At 46.4% G+C, this 20,631-nt stretch overlaps 7 protein-coding genes across 7 annotated transcripts; 6 read left to right on the forward strand and 1 right to left on the reverse strand.

The window, feature by feature from the left end:
* Positions 1-19: 19 nt before the first annotated feature.
* Positions 20-1,159, forward strand: P174DRAFT_371415 (SGNH/GDSL hydrolase family protein; the record flags this gene model as incomplete). The annotated part of the gene is made up of 3 exons (XM_024822376.1): positions 20-193; positions 246-869; positions 929-1,159. The coding sequence occupies 3 exons, from the start codon at positions 20-22 to the stop codon at positions 1,157-1,159; spliced, it is 1,029 nt and encodes a 342-aa protein (XP_024680906.1).
* Positions 1,160-2,141: 982 nt separating this feature from the next.
* On the forward strand, positions 2,142-2,811 carry P174DRAFT_442181 (uncharacterized protein). Its single transcript, XM_024827516.1, has one exon. The coding sequence runs from the start codon at positions 2,206-2,208 to the stop codon at positions 2,524-2,526; it is 321 nt and encodes a 106-aa protein (XP_024680907.1). The 5' UTR covers positions 2,142-2,205; the 3' UTR covers positions 2,527-2,811.
* A 183-nt stretch (positions 2,812-2,994) lies between these two features.
* Positions 2,995-4,791, forward strand: P174DRAFT_442182 (putative C6 transcription factor). The gene has a single exon (XM_024827517.1). The coding sequence runs from the start codon at positions 3,212-3,214 to the stop codon at positions 4,658-4,660; it is 1,449 nt and encodes a 482-aa protein (XP_024680908.1). The 5' UTR covers positions 2,995-3,211; the 3' UTR covers positions 4,661-4,791.
* Positions 4,792-5,672: 881 nt separating this feature from the next.
* Positions 5,673-7,518, forward strand: P174DRAFT_442183 (sugar porter family MFS transporter). The gene is made up of 4 exons (XM_024827518.1): positions 5,673-6,517; positions 6,567-6,682; positions 6,737-6,881; positions 6,937-7,518. The coding sequence occupies exons 1-4, from the start codon at positions 5,728-5,730 to the stop codon at positions 7,374-7,376; spliced, it is 1,491 nt and encodes a 496-aa protein (XP_024680909.1). The 5' UTR covers positions 5,673-5,727; the 3' UTR covers positions 7,377-7,518.
* Positions 7,519-13,434: 5,916 nt separating this feature from the next.
* Positions 13,435-15,536, forward strand: P174DRAFT_460898 (uncharacterized protein; the record flags this gene model as incomplete). The annotated part of the gene is made up of 5 exons (XM_024829940.1): positions 13,435-13,513; positions 13,636-13,874; positions 13,907-14,077; positions 14,135-14,774; positions 14,827-15,536. 5 exons carry the CDS (start codon positions 13,435-13,437, stop codon positions 15,534-15,536), a joined length of 1,839 nt encoding a protein of 612 aa, XP_024680910.1.
* P174DRAFT_442184 (ribokinase) lies at positions 15,536-16,655 on the reverse strand. Its single transcript, XM_024827519.1, has one exon. The coding sequence runs from the start codon at positions 16,618-16,620 to the stop codon at positions 15,568-15,570; it is 1,053 nt and encodes a 350-aa protein (XP_024680911.1). The 5' UTR covers positions 16,621-16,655; the 3' UTR covers positions 15,536-15,567.
* Positions 16,656-18,408: 1,753 nt separating this feature from the next.
* Positions 18,409-20,615, forward strand: P174DRAFT_407821 (Low affinity iron permease). The gene is made up of 2 exons (XM_024824147.1): positions 18,409-18,703; positions 18,764-20,615. Exon 2 carries the CDS (start codon positions 18,880-18,882, stop codon positions 20,371-20,373), a length of 1,494 nt encoding a protein of 497 aa, XP_024680912.1. The 5' UTR covers positions 18,409-18,703; positions 18,764-18,879; the 3' UTR covers positions 20,374-20,615.
* The last annotated feature ends 16 nt before the right edge of the window (positions 20,616-20,631 follow it).

Below are 20,631 nucleotides of genomic sequence, written 5' to 3' on the forward strand. Positions count from 1 at the left end.
AACTCAACAGGCAGCGACGATGAAGTTGGCTTTTACCCTGCTTGTGTTCGCCCTGACACCCAGTGTGGCAGTCAGCGCGCCACTCCAGCAGCGTTCTCGAGCACTACTAAAGAAGTTCACTTCCCTCGTGGTATTCGGTGATAGCTATACCGATAACGGGGTCCGATCATACAAACCGCCAGTTGCAGCTGAGGTACAGTCCCCAAAGATTTTATTGAATCGGGGTGCTCACGATCTCTCCACAGTCAACGAAGAGAAGCACCGGCGGTCGTGTATGGCCCAGTTATATACGCCAATACACCGGCGCGAACATATACGACTACGCCTGGTCAGGTGCGGTCTGCGATGCCGTTGTCGCAAACACTGTCCGCAACGGCGTGAAGCAGAATCAAATCAATACCTTTCTGGAGGATAATGACTATGTCAGTAATACAACCGGAAAGCCCGCCCTGGCCAATCCGCCAGATGAAACCGTCTACGCCGTCTGGATCGGCACCAACGACATCGGCTACGGAGGCTTTCTCACCGAAGTACAGCCAGCCGGAATGCCTCTGACGTATATGACCGACTGTGTCTATGCACAGCTTGATCGGCTGTACGCGATAGGCGCGCGAGCCTTTGTGCTTATGAACATGGCGCCACTAGACTTGACTCCATTGTATGCTCTTCCGCAGAACGGTGGCTCGTTGAACGCGCAGTACTGGACCGATAAAGCGGCTTATGATTCCAATATCACTCGCTCCAGCGAGAAGATGCGCCAGTATGTGACAATGGTCAATGCTGTGTATGACTATCAAACACCGTATGATGTTGTCATCGCGGATCGATATCCACACAGCCAGTTTGCTGTCTATGATGTGCATGCATTGGTGAGATGCGATATGCCAGTACCTCTAGGCTGTGGCACCTTTGGCTGATCAATTCTCAGATGACTGACATTTGGGCAAACCCCTCGCACTATTTGAATGGCACGGCGCCGTACAACGTCACGAGCTCTGTCTATCGCTGTGGAAGCCCCTGTGCGTCTAACGCAGTTCGAGACAGTTACCTGTGGTATGATGATCTTCATCCGTCGGAGCAGACCGACCGCATCATTGCGCGTGAGTTCATCAACATCGTCAAGGGCAAGAGTAATTGGGCAAAATACTGGAGAAGTTAGACTTGCCAGTAGAATAGGTTCTGCATTCCCTTTGATATTGACTGGATCCTTTTCAATTTGCGGCACCTACTATAGTTGACTGCCGTCATGTCGGTAAATATAAATCCTGTTCCATTTAGGATCCTGAGCCTCGATTTAGTGGCATGAGGGTTCTTCATCTCGTCATGAATATGGCAACGCCTTCTTCCCTCATCCCTCGGCGATTCAGGTCGAGTTCAGCGATATATCAGCCTATAGACAACATCCATACTGACATTGAATTATGCCGTGAGCATACCTTTTTTGGTTTTAATGGTATCTCTCTGCCATCGTCCTCGCAGGCAGGTTGCTACTGCTGAATATTTAAGATTGGACCGATCGCACGCGACGAGGAATAGATTGTGCTTTTAACAGCACTCATGATTGAAAGAAAGACCTAGTCCCGTATTCTGTCATTTCTGTTTAGTTAGAGACCAATTCATTCGACAGCATAAAAGGCCAAAGGGCCTAGAATAACCTGGCATCCTCTGACTGACACGACTGACACACCCTCGCGAATAAACACTTGTTCTGACAGCCACTTGGCCATTCATGCAAGGGGTTGACGCAGTCCAGCTAGCTGGTCACGCGCTATATCCAGTTGTTACGGAATTTTATCGGTTCAGGCCCTTCTAGCAGCGAGTAAGTTCGGGGATTTGCGTCTCAGGTAGGGCGCGTCCCCGGCTTGTGAAGGAAAGTCCGGCTTTCTAAAGTATGGTTGGCTTATTGACTTAAATGCTAGGCCTGAGCCCACTTCTTTACCGACTCTGATCACTACATAGACGTTTGAAAAGGGTTTCTGCTGTCATGTAGCCGCATGGATATTGATCCACGCCATCCTAAGCAGATCAACACCCTTATCATCGCTTCCCTGGCTGCGATGTGACCTGTACAAGGCCACCAGCCTTAGCGATAATGCTACAGTACCGCTTACAGAAACCGCTCTGCCTCTGGAAGACATTTTCAGAGCATTGTATAACGAGATCAAATAGCTAAAAGTATACTTCAGTCACATACAAAGACCACCCATGCAACAGCATTTCAAGGCGGAGATACTGCACCCGGTCGAAGATTTCCAGGCTGCTGTAACAAGGGAATATACCTTCTTACTCAAAGACGCATTTCCTCATCGGATCAACGAGGCTGCTGGACTTCCAGGGCCACAGCGCGCACGAGCCCGCGAAGGGGTAACCCGGCTCCTTCGGAAGATGGACATGCTGAATGGGAATATGAATATCACCGCGTGGGCCTATCAGAATGCCATGGTTGACCTGCGGCAGGTGGACGCCCGCGAGAACATATTGACGCAAGGCAAGGGCGATCTCGGCTCGTTGGTTCAGGAGCATTAAGGATGATATCGACGCCGTGCTTGGACAATTCTCATGCCATGGCCATCCTCTCCAATACGTGGGGAGTCTGATTAGCCATTCAAGGAGCTCATAAGGGAAATTCCGTCAGCAATCTGGACGACATCGATGTCGACCTCTTTGTGGCACATGCTGAGGAGTGGCGCAGGCACCTGCCCGTGATACGAGAACAATTCCGGGGAACTTCAGCAATGGGAAATTACACCCAATAGGAATGCATATGCATGAGTTACAGAACCTCGGTTATGCGGTAGGCTGCGAATCTTACAGGCAGGGTCAGAAAGTCGGAGATTTATTGGGAAGACGGAAATCGTGCTTCGAAATAGAGCGCGTATTAGTCAGTCGTGGCTTGTACCATACCAAATATAGCAGAACTAGCCACAAAACGGAATCAAGCGCCACAAATGTTCATTCTCCGCCTATCTCAATTTTCCCCAACATTCCTCTCCCCTTCCCCATGAAGAAGGGGAAATTGGTACTTTGAGTCAATCTCTGATCAAAGAATTCAGAGACAAAAACAACGCATGCCTAGGAGTTGCAAGGAGCTCGGCTATGAAATGGAATTTACATGAAGCCAGACCTATGCAAGTAGTGCACGGTCACCTGCCTAGAGAGATATTGACCTACGCACGAATGGATATTCATCAGCTACTTTCTAAAAGAAAGAATGAGTAACTTTGTTGGTGCAGGTGCAAGGCCTGCAGAAACAGCGAATTTGCATCTTGAGGAAGAAACAACGCTCTCGCCAGGGACAATCTCCAGCTCAGATGAGTACGCAGCAAACCCGCGATTCCTGCAGCTCCAGGAAGAATTGCGCGATGTACTGTTCACAGCAGTGGCCAGTCATGCTCCCACGAGGCATCAATCACCGAGACCATTGGATCCGATCGAGGACTCTGCGTCGGGGCTGTTGAGGAACAGTCTGGATTTCGCACAGGTCTCGATCCCGAAGGTCAGACTGATCCACTACCTGAAAAACTGGATTATCGAGTGCGCTCCTCATCTGGATAAGTTTGATGAGCAAAGCCATTTCGGTGTGCATATCCCCGTCCTCGCTCAGAGCTCCCCTGCTTTGTTTTATGCCATCTTGGCGTTTTCAGCCCGACAAACCGAACGCAAGGCTTGCCTGGACAAGTCGTATGACAGTCTGGAGCTCTACCAACAGTCGATTCGGCTGCTGAGCCCGTATCTGCAAGCAAAAGATCCTAACGTGCTCGTAACGGTCTGTATCCTGGGGTGTCTGGAGCTGATGTCCGTCAGCCCTAGAGACTGGAGACGGCATGTCGAGGGCTGCGCGGCTCTCTTCGACGCGTATAACGTCAATGGGTTCTCTGGTGGTCATCTTCAGGCGGTCTTCTGGTGCTATGCGCGAATGGAACTGTGTGGAGCGATCATTTCAGAAGGAACAGAAGGCACTATCCTTCCACTTCACAAATGGGTCCCTCCGCAGGCCGCTGACTCCGAAGAAGAGCGAGACATCATCATCAAGAATCTGTTTTGCCAGGACGGCTGTTTGAATCCTGACAGACATGCGAACTGGGCGGTGTATCTCTGCGCGAAGACGTGCAATCTGGCATGCCGGCGATCACGGTTCCTAGAACTTGGCGAGCTGGATCAGAATGACACGAGGCCGTTCTCCGAACAATGGAGACAGCTCTGGGAAGAACTGCAATTCTGGAACGACCACCGGTGTCCGGCCATGCTCCCGATCAGGACCACGACTACTGGCGGCGATCAGATATTCCCTGAGATCCTCTTTGCACACTGGGCGGCAATCTCAGGCAACCAGCTCTATCACACGGCCTGCATCATGATGCTGCAGATGAAACCGGCAAACACCCCGCTTGTTTCTCCAAGCCCGCACTCTTCCCCTGTTTGGCATGCTCGGAGGGTTTGTGGGATCTCATTGACGAACCCTCACAGTGGCAACCTCATCAACGCGATTCAGCCACTCTATATTGCGGGAAAGCTCTTGAGCCATCGAAGTGAGCATCTCGAGGTCGCCAGATTATTCAAGAAAATTGAAACCAGCACTGGCTGGGGTGCCCTGTGGAGACTGAGAGATCTTGAGCGAGCATGGGGATACGAGACTGGTGAAATTCTATCTGCTATCTGAGTCTGTTCTTCTATGTAATATGATGCCTCGGATAAATATAGTTGTATTCAGTGGATCCGTATAGAACCACACTATCCTCAGGCTAGGTATAATGTGAGGAACATGTGTATAATTTACATTATTCCAGCGTGATTATTACCACTTCTGAGCCCCAAGTCATTCCATTCAATAGAGGCGTTTCGCTACCAGTCGTTTTATGCGGGAGTCAACTTCCCCGGATTCTAGATGGCTCTAAGATGAAAATAATACATGAATCATTGGGACGGGAAGAACCGCGTCAGTAAACCGGTATGCCAAGTTGGCCCGGGAAACCACATCATGCCTCTAATCCCGCAAGTTACTAACGAGTGATGTGGGGTCAGTAAATTTCCGAGTCACGAGATGTCTTGAAGCAAGGATGGGTGGAGCTGTCTGCTAAGCTTTTGCATGAAGTATAGGCTCTGATACCCCTTTATGGATAGGGCTTACTGTCGGTGGTCTCCGATGAGCCCGAATAGGAAGTTATAGCCTACGTGTCTAACCCATGGCACCATGTTTGTGCGGGATCCCCACATTTTCCTCCCCCCGACTGGGCCAAAGCAAGAGATTTCTCTGGGGAATTCCTGGAGTGAGCCGATCTTCATGTGGCCAGGCCGTTTCCTGTTCCTTGTGTTTATTCTGGAGAAAACCTCGCAAAGTTAATGATCGATCGGAGAAGGGGAAATGGTTATAAAGTCATGTTCCCCTCTGTCCGGTCCTTCAAACCCTGTCTTCAAGGCGATTCATTTGCACGCAATAATCCCCTCTGAATTTGGGTTTACTGACCAGACCTCAACATGAGCAGTCGTTCATCTTCTGACCTGGAGGCACCTGTCTCCCAGCAAGCGGGCTACGCGGAACATCGCCAAATGGAGAAGAAATCAATGTGGCAGTCGTTGCGGGAGAACCCCAAGGTTCTATTCATTGCCTTCTTTGCCTCGTAAGTGTCACGAGCTGCAATATCAAAAGATTTTCATTGACTGACAATGGGTAGGTTTGGTGGATTCGAGTATGGCTACCAACAAGGAGTGCTCGGACAATCCTTAGTGATGACTCGGTTTACCGAAAACTTCCCATCGGTCGTTCATTCCTCTGCGGCTACCGGATGGCTCACCTCCGTTCTTCAGCTCGGCGGTATTGTGGGATCGCTATCTGCCGGCGTCTTTGGCGAGATCTTCTCGAGGAAGTACACCATGTTCGCGGCCTGCTGCTGGGTCATCTTGGGAAGTTATCTGTACGTTGGTGCTTCAGCAGGAATGGCCTCGCTCCTGTACGCTGGGCGATTCTTTACCGGTCTCGGAGTCGGTCTTTTCAGCGGTGTCGGCCCCTTGTACAATGCCGAGCTGGCCGCTCCGGAAATGCGCGGTCTCCTGGTCTCCTTCTATCAATTTGCAACTATCCTCGGGATTATGATATCCTTCTGGGTGGGCTACGGCAGCAATTACATTGGCGGCACTGGTGAAACACAATCGGATCTGGCATGGCGTCTGCCCTCCATCATTCAAGGAATTCCGGCCTTTGCGCTGGCCTGCGGCATCTGGTTTATGCCCTTTTCACCTCGGTGGCTGGTCAAAGTCGGACGGGACCAGGAGGCTCAGTCCACTCTCGCCTGGATGAGGAAATTGCCGGTCGAGCATGACCTTGTCCAAATGGAATATCTCGAGATCAAGGCAGAAGCATTGTTTGAGAAGAGAGCCTTCCCCAACACGGCGGAAAAGGGAATTCTGAAGAACCAGTGGGCGCAGTATGCCAACTGCTTCTCCACCATGGACAACTTCAAGCGTGTTTGCACCGCCTGGCTGGTGATGTTCTTTCAGCAGTGGAGTGGAATCGATGCCAGTATGTCTTCCAACTCTGTGTTCCTTGTTCTGAGCTGACATTCTCGCAGTCATCTATTATGCGTCCAACGTCTTTGTCAGTCTGGGACTGACAGGCGGCACCATCGCTCTCCTGGCAACTGGTGTCACTGGAGTTGTGTTCATCGTGAGCACTGTACCAGCTATGGTAAGTCATCTATCTCGTGCCATCCATTACTGGACGTCTACTAATATTCAATAGTTGATCATTGACCGGGTCGGTCGGAAACCCATGCTGCTGGTCGGCTCGGTGGTAATGTTCCTGAGTATGGTGATTGTCGGCGTGATTGTTGCCAAGTTCCAACACGACTGGCCGTCTCATGTCGCAGCCGGATGGACCGCAGTTGGTAAGAGTTCCTCGATAGTCTCATTTGAATCACAACACTGGCTTACACGCTACAGCACTGATCTGGCTCTACATCGCTGGCTTTGGCGCCACCTGGGGCCCAGTCTCATGGACTCTCGTCTCCGAGATCTTCCCTCTCTCGATCCGCGCAAAGGGAGCTTCCATCGGAGCCTCCAGCAACTGGGTCAACAACTTTGCCATTGCATTTTTCGTCCCGCCTATGCTGAAGTCATGGCAATGGGGCACATATATCTTCTTTGCCGTCTTCCTTCTGGTCGGCATCTTTTGGGTCCAGTTCTACCTCCCGGAGACCAAGAACGCATCCTTGGAGGAAATGGACCGGGTGTTCAACAGTCATACTGGCGAGCGCGACGCCCAGCTCCTTCGTGAAGCCCAACGCGATGTGGGGTTGACGGCACTGCTGGCCAGGGCGGATGGAGGCAACGGTATGTCGAAAGGGCCAATTCCGGAAGAGAAGTTTGTGGAGAGTGTCTAGATGGTGCTCTCTATTTTATGAGGGATGAGATTAATGCATTTGTTTGTAATTATTATATTTTGCTTGCTGCGTGGGATCTGTTTGCGGAGATATATATCCGGATGTTGCTCTATCAGCAGAGTTTAATCAAAAGATTCGCCACGTTTATCTCAAGGTCCCTTGTAGATCCCTTGTAGCACTCAATCATGTTATATGTAGTCTACACATAAACAGCCACATTACAGTATTGATATCCTGGAATACTTAGCCTGTCACCATACTACGACTATATTGAATTATGTTACCGCTTGCCCTATTTGGAAGCATATGAATTGGCAAAGCACTGCCACTCTTGGCCGAATATTCAATAGCATTCAATCATTTGGAAGCCCCGCAATCCGACCCCTATCAAAGGCTTAAATAGGAGATAGATAGTCATTCGTTTAGAAGAATCAGACCTTCATTCATTTTCGATTGGCCATAGAAATTGCTAGCGATTCATAAATCAATACAGTATTATCATTTTCAACAGTTATGAGCCCGGCTTGTCCTTAAAGAACGCACAGATCAACTTCTGCTATCATTCTTCCAAGGCCTGTATATTAGAGAGCTCTATCTCATAGTATTAGCGAGATATCTCATTGGAATTGCCTGATTCAGAAGAATTAAAGATATATCAACACCGCCGTCACCCTGAAGCCAATATAGACTATTATACTAAACCAATCAGATCCACCACAAAGGTCTCCATCATGCTAGATAAGCCCAATGATTAGTGGACATGGGACTCACATATAATCAGCCTAGCCCAAACCCATAGAGTACTTAATATACTCTAGGGAGAAAGGCCTTACCCCATTCCACTAATTTAACCAACTCATCCGATGGTTCTAGCCAATCAACAGGCAAAGTCAGCCTTAGCAGAACCCCAAGCAATAGAAGCAAGCCAATCAGATAGCTTATTAACTGCTGCAGCCGCCCTGAAGGCTCCAGCAAAGCCAACCAATATTGAACTAGTGATATATACTAAAGAACTAGCAATCTATAAGGAAGAAAAGGAGTAATATCAACTAGATCATCAAGGCCTCACAGCTATCTGGACCACCATGGAGCAAATAGTAGCCAGGGAACATCTCTAGTAGCTAACCAGCTAATCAGATAATAAGGTTAAGAGATATCAAAAGCTTAAGGCTGACCTAAAGCCTTTAATCAAAATATAAATAAACAATATCCAAGAAAGATATTAAAAGCTTGCCACTAAGCCAGCTAATTAGAATGTGTCAAGCTAGCTAAGTAAATAGGAGAAGGTGCTAAGCATGTGTACTAAACTAAATATAACATAATATACTAGATATATAGGCACCAGGACCTTCCTCATAGCATTAAAAAAGATCAAACCCTAATATGCTAGCATTTAATTAGATCATCTACTAGAGGACAGCAAGCTAAGTGTCTTTAATAAGATCTCTTATTATCAAAAACACTAGGAAAGCCTTAGTCAGAGAGAATAGAAGAACATCTTTACCACATTTAAGGGACAATCCTCTAACTAATTAAATTCTAATTCAGCCAATCAGAATCATGGATTTAAACAGCCTAAGCAAGATGACTGCCCCTATAGAGAAAGGCACTTATTTGATAAGTGCCTATATGTGATTAAATTAATACAGCTAAAAGGATGGAAGCTAAATCCAGGTATTATAGAATAATTTAAGAAGATTAAGCAAAACCTAAGGGTAAAGCACACAATGGATGAAGTAATTAAGCAAGCTAATTAGAATTAGAATCAGGATGCATCTCACACAGCTATAAGTATCATCCAAAGTGATTCCATAGTATTCTCACTAGGAAGCAATGTATATAAGCTGTGAGATAGTTAGATCATTAATTCAGGAGCAGATATTAATATCTATAATAATCAAACTTAGTTCCTCACCTATGAACCAGTAGAAGATAAGTATGTGCATTTCAGTGCAACAAACATGCAAATCCTTAGATATAGGAGGGTTGAACTAAAAGCAATTAGAATAAATAGAATGCCGCATATCCTAGAACTAAGTAGAGTAGCCTATATACCTAAGTGCCATACAAATTTGCTTTTAACCTTTCACATGAAGAAACATGGATTTTATCTTAATCAACACACCAATATCATAGAAGATTAGTATAGGAAGCTGATTTGCCATACAGAAATGAGATGCAATCTAGAAGTGGTGGAATATAATCTAATATTAAATATCTTTACAATAAATCAATATTCAGAGAGGCTGCATGAATCCACCAAAACTAGCAAACAATAGCATAAATAGCTGGCACATTTAGGAGATGAAGCCATACAGCATCTAGAAGAGGCATCTATTGGTGTAAAAGTGTTAAATTATAAGAGATCAATCTGTAAGACGTGCAGGCTAGCAAAGGCAGCTAAACAGATATCTTAAACACCCAGAGAGAGATCAACCAAGCTATTTAAAAGTATTCATTTTAATATGATTCCAATAACTGTTGCCCATAATAGTGATCACTAGGCCACTCATTTCATATACAAATCAACTAGATAGCATGTCATCTACACACATCCAGATAAAGATCAGCTTAATAGCCTAATAAAGCAATTCATCTAATGGGTTAAAACATAATTTAGCCTCAAGCTAAAGAAGATGTTCTCAGACTGCAAACTAACACTTAGGAATAAATATATACACACTATAAAAGATAAAGGCATTGAGATCTTCCATTCAACACAATATATCAATGAGCAGAAAGGGCTAATTAAACATTCTGGTAAGATAATCATTAAGATGGCCTAAAGCATGCAAATCAGTACATAATTACTAGAGAAGTTATGGCTGCATATATTCCACACTGCTATTTACCTGCAGAATTAACAGCCGCGCAGAGAGGCAGTAGAGGAGAATAGGCAGAAGGAATGGATCTGGATCACACTATATAAGAAGCTCTATAGGAGGAAGCCATCATTAGCAAATCTATGTGTATATAGATGCAGAGCTTACATTAGACACCATAAGATTCCAAGATTAAAGAAGCTGGATCCGCGCGCCTAGGTAGGCTATCTAGTCAGCTATACAGCATCTAATATATGGAAGATATAGAATCTAGTGACTAGAATAATCACTGATAAGAGAGACATGACATTTAATAAAGACATCCTATTTGATCCAAATCAGCCATTCCACGCTGAAGCAATCAAAATATCAGATCTGCCAGAATTACCTATTGAAATCAATGAGCTGCTAGATATTGATGATTTGCCCAGCTTAATGGGAAGTGCAGATGATGAGTTGGATGAGGTTAAAGCTCAGGGGGTGAATAAAGCAATTAATATAATAAGTAAAGGAATAAGTAGAGGTGCTATACTAGATAAGGAAGGTAGTCAGATAGCAGAATTACCAGAAGCAAACCTCACACCTCTAACTCCCCTTACTACGCTAGGAAGATCTATCCAACATAATAAACCTATTAAATCTATTAAGCAAGAAGGTGATCTTATACCACACCTATAGCATACAGATACAGGCTAATATGGCATTCCTAGAGGCTAGATTAATAGCCCGCGGAGAGAACAGCCTGTTTAACTTAATTTAATAACTCTGAGATCTCCTATAAGAATCAATGATTCCCCAGAGCCTAACACACCTGTAAGACTTATAGATACACTTCCTAAGTCCCTAGATTAATTATAAGCAGAAGATTCGCCTTTAAAACAGCTATTTAAGGAAGTCAATAGACTGAGTATTAAACTAAATAATTAAGACAAGCCAGACAATATTAATAATATCCTATAGAAGCCAAAACATAGCATAAGCACTAATTTTTTACTAGATAATATTATTAAAGGAAAACAGGAACATCAAGCTCTATAACATGCATATACTAGCACTTAGATAGATAGCTTAAAGGAATTCCACTCAGTATTTGTATCATTCAGAATAGGCCTATAAGATAAGGCATCTATAAAGAAGCAACTTCATTAAGATGAAATACCACCTGCACCTAACAGCTGGAAGGAAATGCAAAAGTATCTACTAAAGGAACTCTTTAAAGCAGCTACAGAGTTAGAACATAATACATTATTAGCTTAAGGAACTTTTCAGAAGGTTAGAACACCTAGAGACAGGCAGATCATTCTGCTACAATAGGTTTTCACATACAAATTTAATCAAGAAGGATATTTAATTAAGGCTAAGGCATAAATCTGCATACAAGGAGACATACAGTAGATAATACATAATAATACCATAGCTGCTACTCTTGCTGCACAAATGTTTCAGACATTAATAGCTATTACAGCAGTATTTAATCTTAATATATAGCAAATTAACACCATCAACACCTTCATTAATAGCGAGCTAGACGAGGAGGTCTATACCAGAATGGCAGAAGGATTCTCTAAATATAGCTATATTTACCTACTAAAGCAAGCTCTCTATAGCCTATGCAGGGCACTGCACCTTTAGCAGAGGGATATTTTAAAAGCCCTCAATGAGATTAGCTTGCAAAGAATTAATACAGACTCATGCCTTTATATAGATGATAAGACTGTCGTCCTAGTGTTTATGGATAATATACTATTTCTTTACTATCCTAAAAGCAAGAAGCATGCTGACAATCTAATTTGAAAACTGCAAGAATAATATAAATTCTAAGATCTAGGCAAGGGAGAGAGCTTCCTAAACATTAAGATCACCAGAGATCAAATGAAATGGAAGCTATAGCTTAGCTAATAGGCATATATTAAGAAGATTATTATAAGATATCATTTAGATTCCACTAATTAGAAGGCATAAACACCTGTAATAACAGATCATCTACGCCCTTATGATGGAAAGGCTATGGCGCATGAGATATACTACTATTAATCTAAAATTAGATCAATTCTCTATGCTGCAGTGATTACTTACTTAGATATTGCTAAGATAACATCCAATCTATCAAGATATCTATTGAATCCTGGACTAGCGCATTTTGATGCAGCCAATCAAATTATTCTATATCTCACTTCAACAAAGGACTACGCATTGGAATATAGAAGTAATTTAACAGGGAATATCTTCATTATTGCTAGTAATGCTGCCTATGCAGATCATTTAGATCATAGTAGCAGCGAAGGATATCTAGTAAAGCTATTCAGCGCCGCTGTGGATTAGTGCGCAGGGAAGTAATAGACTGTTACTACTTCCACTACTAAGGCTAAATTACTTACCCTTTCAGAAGCCGCGAAGAACATCTATTAGTAGAAATAACTATTCCTGGATATTAGATTCAATCTGGAGCATGAGATATCAATCTTGTGCAATAATCACTAAACAGTAGGGCTTCTGCGCAGCAAAGAGCCTACAATTCACACAAAGCTATGCCATGTTGATATACACTAGCACTAGCTTTAGTAAGAGGTTCAATCAGGCTGCATATTAGTCAATTAGATTGAAACTAATCACATGCCGGCAGATGGCCTTATAAAGATATTGCCAAAGAATAAGCATACGGACTTTTATAGGATGGTTAGGCTCATAGACTAATCAGGAAGCAGAGATTGAGCTTCAACCCATCCAACACTATTAATTCAACACGATTGCCCGTTCTAAGAGATGGATATAGCTTCAACAGCTATGGAATAATGCAGCTTCGCCTAACAGTTCAGCTGGGGGGGTGTATTGAATTATGTTATCACTTGCCCTATTTGGAAGCATATGAATTGGCAAAGCACTGCCACTCTTGGCCGAATATTCAATAGCATTTGATCATTTGGAAGCCCCGCAATCCGACCCCTATCGAAGGCTTAAATAGGAGATAGATAGTCATTCGTTTAGAAGAATCAGACCTTCATTCATTTTCGATTGGCCATAGAAATTGCTAGCGATTCGTAAATCGATACAGTATTATCATTTTCAGCAGACTATAACCCGCCGCACCGGCATCAGCAAAAAATTAGAGCTCAGACGCATGGCGGCCAGCCGAACAATTGATTCGATTCAAATAGTTGTCAGAGTTACTCATCTGGCAATATTAAGAATATTAATGCCAGCGACTGTAAGTCAAAAAGAGAGAGGCATCAATCTGTATGCGCAGACAAATCTGTAATCAAGAAAACACTGAAAAGCAGAAAGGGAAAAGTGAACGAAAAGTATTACGTAAAAGAAGTACATAATTCCGATGGACCTAGCATTATGATTGGCCAATACCCGGCTGCCCTTTATGCCTTAGTAAAATTTCCGCCGGGGTGTCCTGTCCTCCCCAGTCCCACAATCCGCCCGAGTTGGAGGGAACCAAACGAGAACCGGACATCCCTCAAGCCGCTTTTCATCGGTCAGCCGAGGAGGTCCAAGCCTGCTAGTTCCGGGGTGCAGAGGCTCAAAGCCCCCTTTTCGACCGGTCTCTGCACATTCTCGGAAGCATCTGGGGAAGAACCGACTACCACGATGCCGACGAAAAGAACTACCCCAGCAGGCAAACAACGGGTGCGCACTGGCTGCTGGACTTGTCGCAGGCGCAGAAGAAAATGTAAGCTGGCGGACACCTTACTAAGCTAAGAGTGGTTAAATTCTGATGCCATCTACTCAGGCGATGAGGCCAAGCCTCAGTGTGAAAATTGCACTGCAAAAGGCTTCGCCTGTAAATATCCCAGCAAAGTCACCTTTGTCTCGGTTGTAAATGCAACGGATCTACAATCCGATGCGACAGGAGCAACCTACAGCACCATCACAGTAAGAAGAGAATCGCCAAAGAAGTGCTCGTCGAGTCCGTTGACTGACCGTCGATAGTTTGTGGATGAGACCCCCGCCACAACCCCTTCACTGCATGAGAGTGGGACGTTAGAGCACGAGCAGAGTCCAGCCGAATGTCATGAAGAGCCGCTAGAACTACTTCCAGCCCCCAGTCACGCTACGACGCATCTTCCTTCGAACAGTGCTATTCCTACTCAGCAGGCTCGGCGCGAGGTTTCTTTTACCGCTCTGTCAGATTCAACCGGAAATGATCCTGAGACAGGTTTACTTCGACATTACTGCTATGCACTAGCCCCTTGGATTGATGTCGGCGATCCAAGCCGTGCGTTCGGCCTCGAGTTCCTGATCCTTGGAAGGCGAGTCCGACCGCTTCTTGCTGCTATCCTCGCGCTTGCTGCGGGTCAAAGGTCGCTTGTAGTGCCGAGGCATGCAGCCGACGACCTCGCCAGGAGCCTCAGGTTCCGCGAAGAAGCCCAGAACTGCCTTCCTTTGCAAGATAATACTATCCAGCGAGTACGAAACGTATTCTTTATGCTCCATGACTTCTTTTCCTCCCGTCCATCTCAGTGGAAGACTTTGGTGACTGGTCATATCAATGCGCCAGGAGGCCGCGGATGCCTGGCAGCCTCTGATGGAGGGCTCAATGAACCGTCTTTTTGGGTGAGGCTTAGAATCGGTGAGTGGATAAAACTTCTTGGGGCTTATTGTCAGAAGCTAACACTGGCCAGATCTCGCTGCATCGATTATAAACTCTGAGCCTCCACAAATGCTAATTCCCCCGCCAGTACCAACTTCAGAGCCAAGTTCGATCAAGCAGGTCTACCAGCATATTCTCCTGCTTCTCGCGCATACCTTGAGCTTCATCTTCGGAGGTCCAACGGCATATCTCGAGGGCCCGGGCCAAGTAGACACGGTTCCCGCTTTGAATCCCGTATCACAATGGAGCTACCTGTGGACGGAATGTCGGAGATGGTATCAAAATCGTCCTCTGCAAGTGCAGCCCGTCTTGGATGTTCGAGCTGCGCATGCCGATGAGATTGATCCACAGAACGCTTCTTCCTTCCCCATCTTGGTCTACACCACACCCCTCGCACTAGTCGCCAATGCCGTCTACCACGTCGCCTCTTTTCTCCTCCTGACTCGCAAACCTCGCTTTGTGAAAACGCTGACCGGCCCGAAGTGTCTGTCGTCCTCTATCTGGCATGCTCAATCCATTGCCGGTATTGCAACTAGCAACGACACGGTAGAGCAGTGGGACCCGATTCTCATCGCGGCGCTGCTTCTCATAGCCAAGGATATGACTCACCATTTACAGCAGTCAGCGGTGTTGAACCGGCTACGACGGATTACCGAGTTGACAGGGATCAACCTGGACTACGAGATCGAGTCTCTTCAATCCCAGTGGCGCATGTCACGATACGAAGAACCAATTGCTTGATGGCAGTTACATCAGGACTTTTTATTTCTACCTAGTGACTGTCCAAACTGTCGACTTCTGAGGCCGTGGGAATGCTCTGCATCGCACCAGGCCTCTGCACACATAACGCCGCGGCACAATTGGCCCGTCGCACAGCCTGCTCAATGGTGTTATCAAATTCTCTCAGCGGTGCCGATGTTGCGAGAAATTCAGCAAATGCCGCGGCGAAATACCCAACAAAGGTGTCGCCTGCGGCCGTCGTGTCAACCACCTTCTGTACCCGGACTCCATCGACGAAGCCCTTTCTGCCGGTGCAAGTCGAGAAGAACACACCCTTTGCGCCAAGGGTAATGAGGACGATCTTGACGTTGGCGAGAGCATGGAACCGCCTCGCCAGGTCTTCCGGCTGCAATTCGTCTGTCATCTGCGTGCTGATTCCTGAATCTGGTGCGATGGATGCCTGCATTTGTACCGCTTCGGTCTCGTTCATGACCAGAACAGAGGTGTTGGAGAGCGCATCAACCGGGACGCCATCTGCGAAGACCGGGGCGGGATTGAAAAGGATATGTGTGGGGTTCCCTGGCTGGTTGAAATGCTTCATCAAGTCCAGAGTCGTGGGTCTGGGAATCTCGCCTTGTAGAACAATCAAAGCCGGAGATTGAGGGTAGGACCGGATCGTGGCGAGGATCTTGGAAGCATCGTCCATGCCCGCATGATTGGCCCCCGGGACCACCAGGATCCTGTTTTCGCCGTGCGCTGAATCTTCAACGATGATCGTTGCCGACCCTGTGCGGCTGTCTGTTTTCTCCTCAATATACTTTGTATCTACACCGGAATCCTCTAGCGTCGGTCGGATCAGTGTTGCGTAGTAAACGTCGTCGGCGCCCACAGCGCCAATCATGCTCACAGTGACTTTTGAGGCGGCACTGGAGGTGAGCGATGCTCGACCGCATGCGACAGCCTGGTTTGCACCCTTTCCACCGGCAGTCACGGAGAGGGAATTTGCTGTCAAGGTCTCGCCTGGCCCAGGACACCGGGATGTTGATACCGCAAAGTCGATATTCAGCGAACCGACGACGCAGATGTGGGTCGTGTTGGATGGCATTGCTGCGAGATTTGATTGTGCTGTCTAGAATACTAAGAAATCAATGCTTGAGGCAGATAGAAGAGTACTTGCAACTTGGATATTTATGTCGTGTCTTCATTTAGCCCGCTTCTGCCCAGGTGGAGCCGTCCAAATGCGGGAACCGTAGGCTATGCCCCTACAATCGGCCCACAGCATGTAGGCAAATAATTGTTCAATTATTTCAAAATTATCTCTTGTTCTAGAAATTTCAATCCCGTTGCACTATTTTAATGAACGCAGAGCACATAAAGTCAGTCACGCACTCACTTGTTATATGAGTCTGGGTAAGATATACTATTCAGCAACAAAATTGAATCCGTAACACTCCCCTGTGCACCTATCATATATTACCTATTTATTTGGGTGCTAGAAGCCAGACATGAACCGCATGATATTATTCAAACAGTACGAATCCAATAGTTAAACAGGAAGCTCTGGCTGTCATGGGCGTCAGTAACATTGAAAGGTCTAGTACTACAGAGTATGTTCTCGATAAAAGCCTTCATGCTTGATTGGCTTAGGAGCATTGTGAAGCTCAAGACTTGCTTGCCAAGGAGAATGACAGTGGCGAAGGATTAAGGTAGCCAAGTATGATTGCAAGTTATCAGCATTTAATCGGCATGTCATAGATCTTTCGGATACTAGATTCCTGCTTCATTTAGCGAAGCGCCTGCATAGCTAGTCGCTTCTATAGACGGGCTCTAACAGGTTAATAGAATCTTGCTTGCTTGCTTGATTGATTTACTGATCTTTTAGGCACATGAAAAAGTCTATTTTATAGATTTAGTCGGGTGCTACACAAAACCACAAGATACCTAGAGGGTTTCATGCCCTGCTTTGCCCTGCCCATGTAGGAGATAAACGCTAAAGAATAAAACAGAAATAGAAGAGATGCCAGAGTCAACACCAGCCCCAGCACCGTCGATCGAATTGCCTTTACCGCCAATCTGAGCACTTTATTCCTTAGAAGTGGTTTTAGGTATGAGACAAGAAAAGCCTCCAGTCTTGCAAGTTAAAAAGAGATAGGAATCATCCTCCCTGAAATTTCTTCCTACTTACTGGTTCATTATGAAAATGACGCCTGACTCTTCAGTATTATTTTGTTCCTGTCTATGCTATGCTAACAACATGGCAAGATACTTCTTCAAAGTGGTTTTGGTAATTCATGATTTCTGCAGGCAGCCACAGAAGTCGAGAAAAAATCCTCTGCAGTCCCATTTTAGGCATCTATGTTCTGTAAGGTATGAGAGGCATTTTTGGGAGCCAATGGATATGCAAACCTTAGTCAACGGGAGGTCCGCATCTAGCGGCCCTGAATGATAGCAGAAAGTGATGGAAACTGGAATGAGAATAGTGTTGCGATGTCAAAGGTTCAGAAGTCAGAATGATGAAGATAATAGTGGTACCTAGAAGAGCTGTGCTAAATGGTACTGATGCTGCTCCCGGGGGTCCATCAAATGGACAACTTCGTTCCCCTGCCGCGAAGCGTAAGAGAGCAGTGCGTATCATGGTATATTGTTATAGGTAGCAGGGGACAAATCATAAGGCAGCAGCCTAGAAGGCCCGTGAGGGAATTAAACGCATAGATCCAAGCTTTTCTTGGACGACCATGACAGACTGTCAACAGATTCGACGAACCTGAATGGCTGAATCCACAGGGCTGGACCGAATAAGGTCGTCTACAAGTCTAGAGTTCCGAAGCTAGGAAGTAAATGTATACAGAACATTTAGTGCGGCGCACATAAGACGTTTGTACTCCCCCGTCCACTTCCCTTTGCTCGCCTACTTGGTTGATCATCTCTTCATACCATATACTGATACTTCTACTTCATCATACAGCCAATTTTGACACTTAGGCTAAGCAATACTTCGATGAATAGCCTTCCTTCTACTACCTTGTGCCGCTGTATCACTGCAGTAGAATGCCATAACCACAGACCCAACGGTGTCTGCCCAGAGCTCCTAGAAGAACGTCGCCCGCCGTAAGACAACAGTTATCGACGACAAATGCTTCGGAGGGTATCAATATAGCCTCAGAAGATGGAAAAGATTGCCTTTGTGTGTTCGTATATCCCCCATCCCCGAGAATGCTCTTCGGGATGCACACGCTGACATGCAACAGATTAGTACAGTTCCTTTAGATTTCATACATCCGCTATTTCATACTTGGCCTTTGATATACAGCCAAAAAAGGAGGGTCCTAAAACACAAAAGAAAGAGCTTATCGCCAGGCACAAAATGAATCGCTTCATGGATATCCTGAGCAAGCCCGGAGCCAAGGGCGACATCCAAGGCGTGGCTCCCACTCAGTTCACCGAGAAAGACGGCCTTGCAATCGACAAGCCTAACGCCACTGGCTACGCACCGAAAAGCAAACCCAGAATGCTAGACCGGTGGCTTGACTTCGTCGTTCGAATGTCTGGCTCAGAGCCGGTGTTCTTCTTCATCCTCACCGGTCTCCTCGCCTGGGCTTTGCTTGGGATCAAGTACGGGACCACCGACCTCTGGCAAGTCCTGATCTCCGACATACAGGCAATCGTCAGCTATGTGTTTGACTCATTCCTGGTCAGACAGCAGCTCAACGCATACGAGGAGGAAATGACTGTGGCCGCCGAGTTGCAGTCGCGCATTCTCAGCCACCGCAGGATGCTGACGAAACTGGAGTTGGAAAGAGACAATAAAGATCCGGAGAAGCGAGCCCGTCTGGTGACGATCGTAGCTCAGTACCGGGACGCTCCCGACTTCAGCGCAGAGCTACCTACTGAAAAGCGTTTCGGACGGACCATCACTTGGTTCTCTCATGTACTGGGTCATCTAGGCACCGTCGCTCTATACTGGGTTGGCGTCTTTGTCTGGGTCGGCATCGGACATCTGAAAGGATACAGCAACGAGTGGCAGCTGTACATGAACTCGGCGTCTTCGGCGTTGATGGTGTTTGTCTTTGCATTCCTGCCTAACATCCGTGAGCGACACTCGGCCTACACCCTTAGTTGTCTGAACGCAATCTTCAAGGTTGACGCAACGCTCGAATTTCGCCTCCGACTCCTCACTGGCGATAACATTGACAACGATGTGGTCGTCATCCCAGCGCCGAAGGTCAGCGGAGTTCAACGTGCCATCTTCTACTACGCGGATCTCGTCGGGACGCTGGTCGGCATTACCATCCTGCTAATCATGATGATCATATGGGTGGCGATAGGACCTCTACTGCAATTCAACGCAAACTGGTGGCTGATCATTGGCACTTACGCTGGTCTCGTTGGCATGAACGATGGCTTTGTCCTCCGAAACTTGCAAGCTCGCCTTCGAGACTTTGCCGATCTAGAGATTGAAAAGATCGAAACGGAAGACAGCAAACTCTTTGAGAGTGTCGGTCAGGCCATGCCGGTCAAAGAGGTCACTGAAAAGACAGGTCTGACGCACCGCGTATCCGATGCGATGAATCGGGTCTGCGCGCATGAGATCACGGTCGTGGCTGGCTTTCTCGTCATTGTGTGCCTCATTGCTGGAGCAAGTGCAATGAAATGGACAATGACAGGCCAATTGCTGTGCAATGTCCCACCAAGCTTGATTGAGTCATTCTTCATGATCATCTTAATCACAGGTCATAACTCGGCTGATGATTGCAAGCGAGTGGATCTGCGGAATCTCTATGAGAGGCGTCTGGATCTTCTGGCTCTTGTCAATGGTGTACAAACACTTCGAGAGGAGAACGGCGCACAGAGGGACTAGTCGTTACGGTATTCGCTCGCCTGAGAACATATCGTCGTTCAATTTGTGGATTGGAATAGTTGTTGATTTGCTCCTACCGCTTTCCTGTATCTCTTGACTGTTTCAGTTTTCGGCATTGTTGAGCTTCCTCGAGGCGACTGCAGCCCAGTTGCAAAAGTCCATGTATTTCATCTTGATTCACACTGTGTTAAAGTGTTGCTAAGTTAGTTACTGATACAAATACCACGAGCATATGTACATGCACCAGAGGATCATGGG

Source organism: Aspergillus novofumigatus (assembly GCF_002847465.1).
Source record: "Aspergillus novofumigatus IBT 16806 chromosome Unknown P174scaffold_5, whole genome shotgun sequence".
NCBI lineage: Eukaryota > Fungi > Ascomycota > Eurotiomycetes > Eurotiales > Aspergillaceae > Aspergillus > Aspergillus novofumigatus.

Coding starts and splice junctions, on each gene's coding strand:
- P174DRAFT_442184 (XM_024827519.1), bottom strand. CDS start 16,620: ATGCCATCCAACACGACCCACATCTGCGTCGTCGGTTCGCTGAATATC.
- P174DRAFT_442183 (XM_024827518.1), top strand. CDS start 5,728: ATGACTCGGTTTACCGAAAACTTCCCATCGGTCGTTCATTCCTCTGCG. Junction 6,518..6,566: donor GTGGAGTGGAATCGATGCCA/GTATGTCTTCCA, acceptor ACATTCTCGCAG/TCATCTATTATGCGTCCAAC. Junction 6,882..6,936: donor AGCCGGATGGACCGCAGTTG/GTAAGAGTTCCT, acceptor TACACGCTACAG/CACTGATCTGGCTCTACATC.
- P174DRAFT_407821 (XM_024824147.1), top strand. CDS start 18,880: ATGAATCGCTTCATGGATATCCTGAGCAAGCCCGGAGCCAAGGGCGAC.
- P174DRAFT_442181 (XM_024827516.1), top strand. CDS start 2,206: ATGCAACAGCATTTCAAGGCGGAGATACTGCACCCGGTCGAAGATTTC.
- P174DRAFT_442182 (XM_024827517.1), top strand. CDS start 3,212: ATGAGTAACTTTGTTGGTGCAGGTGCAAGGCCTGCAGAAACAGCGAAT.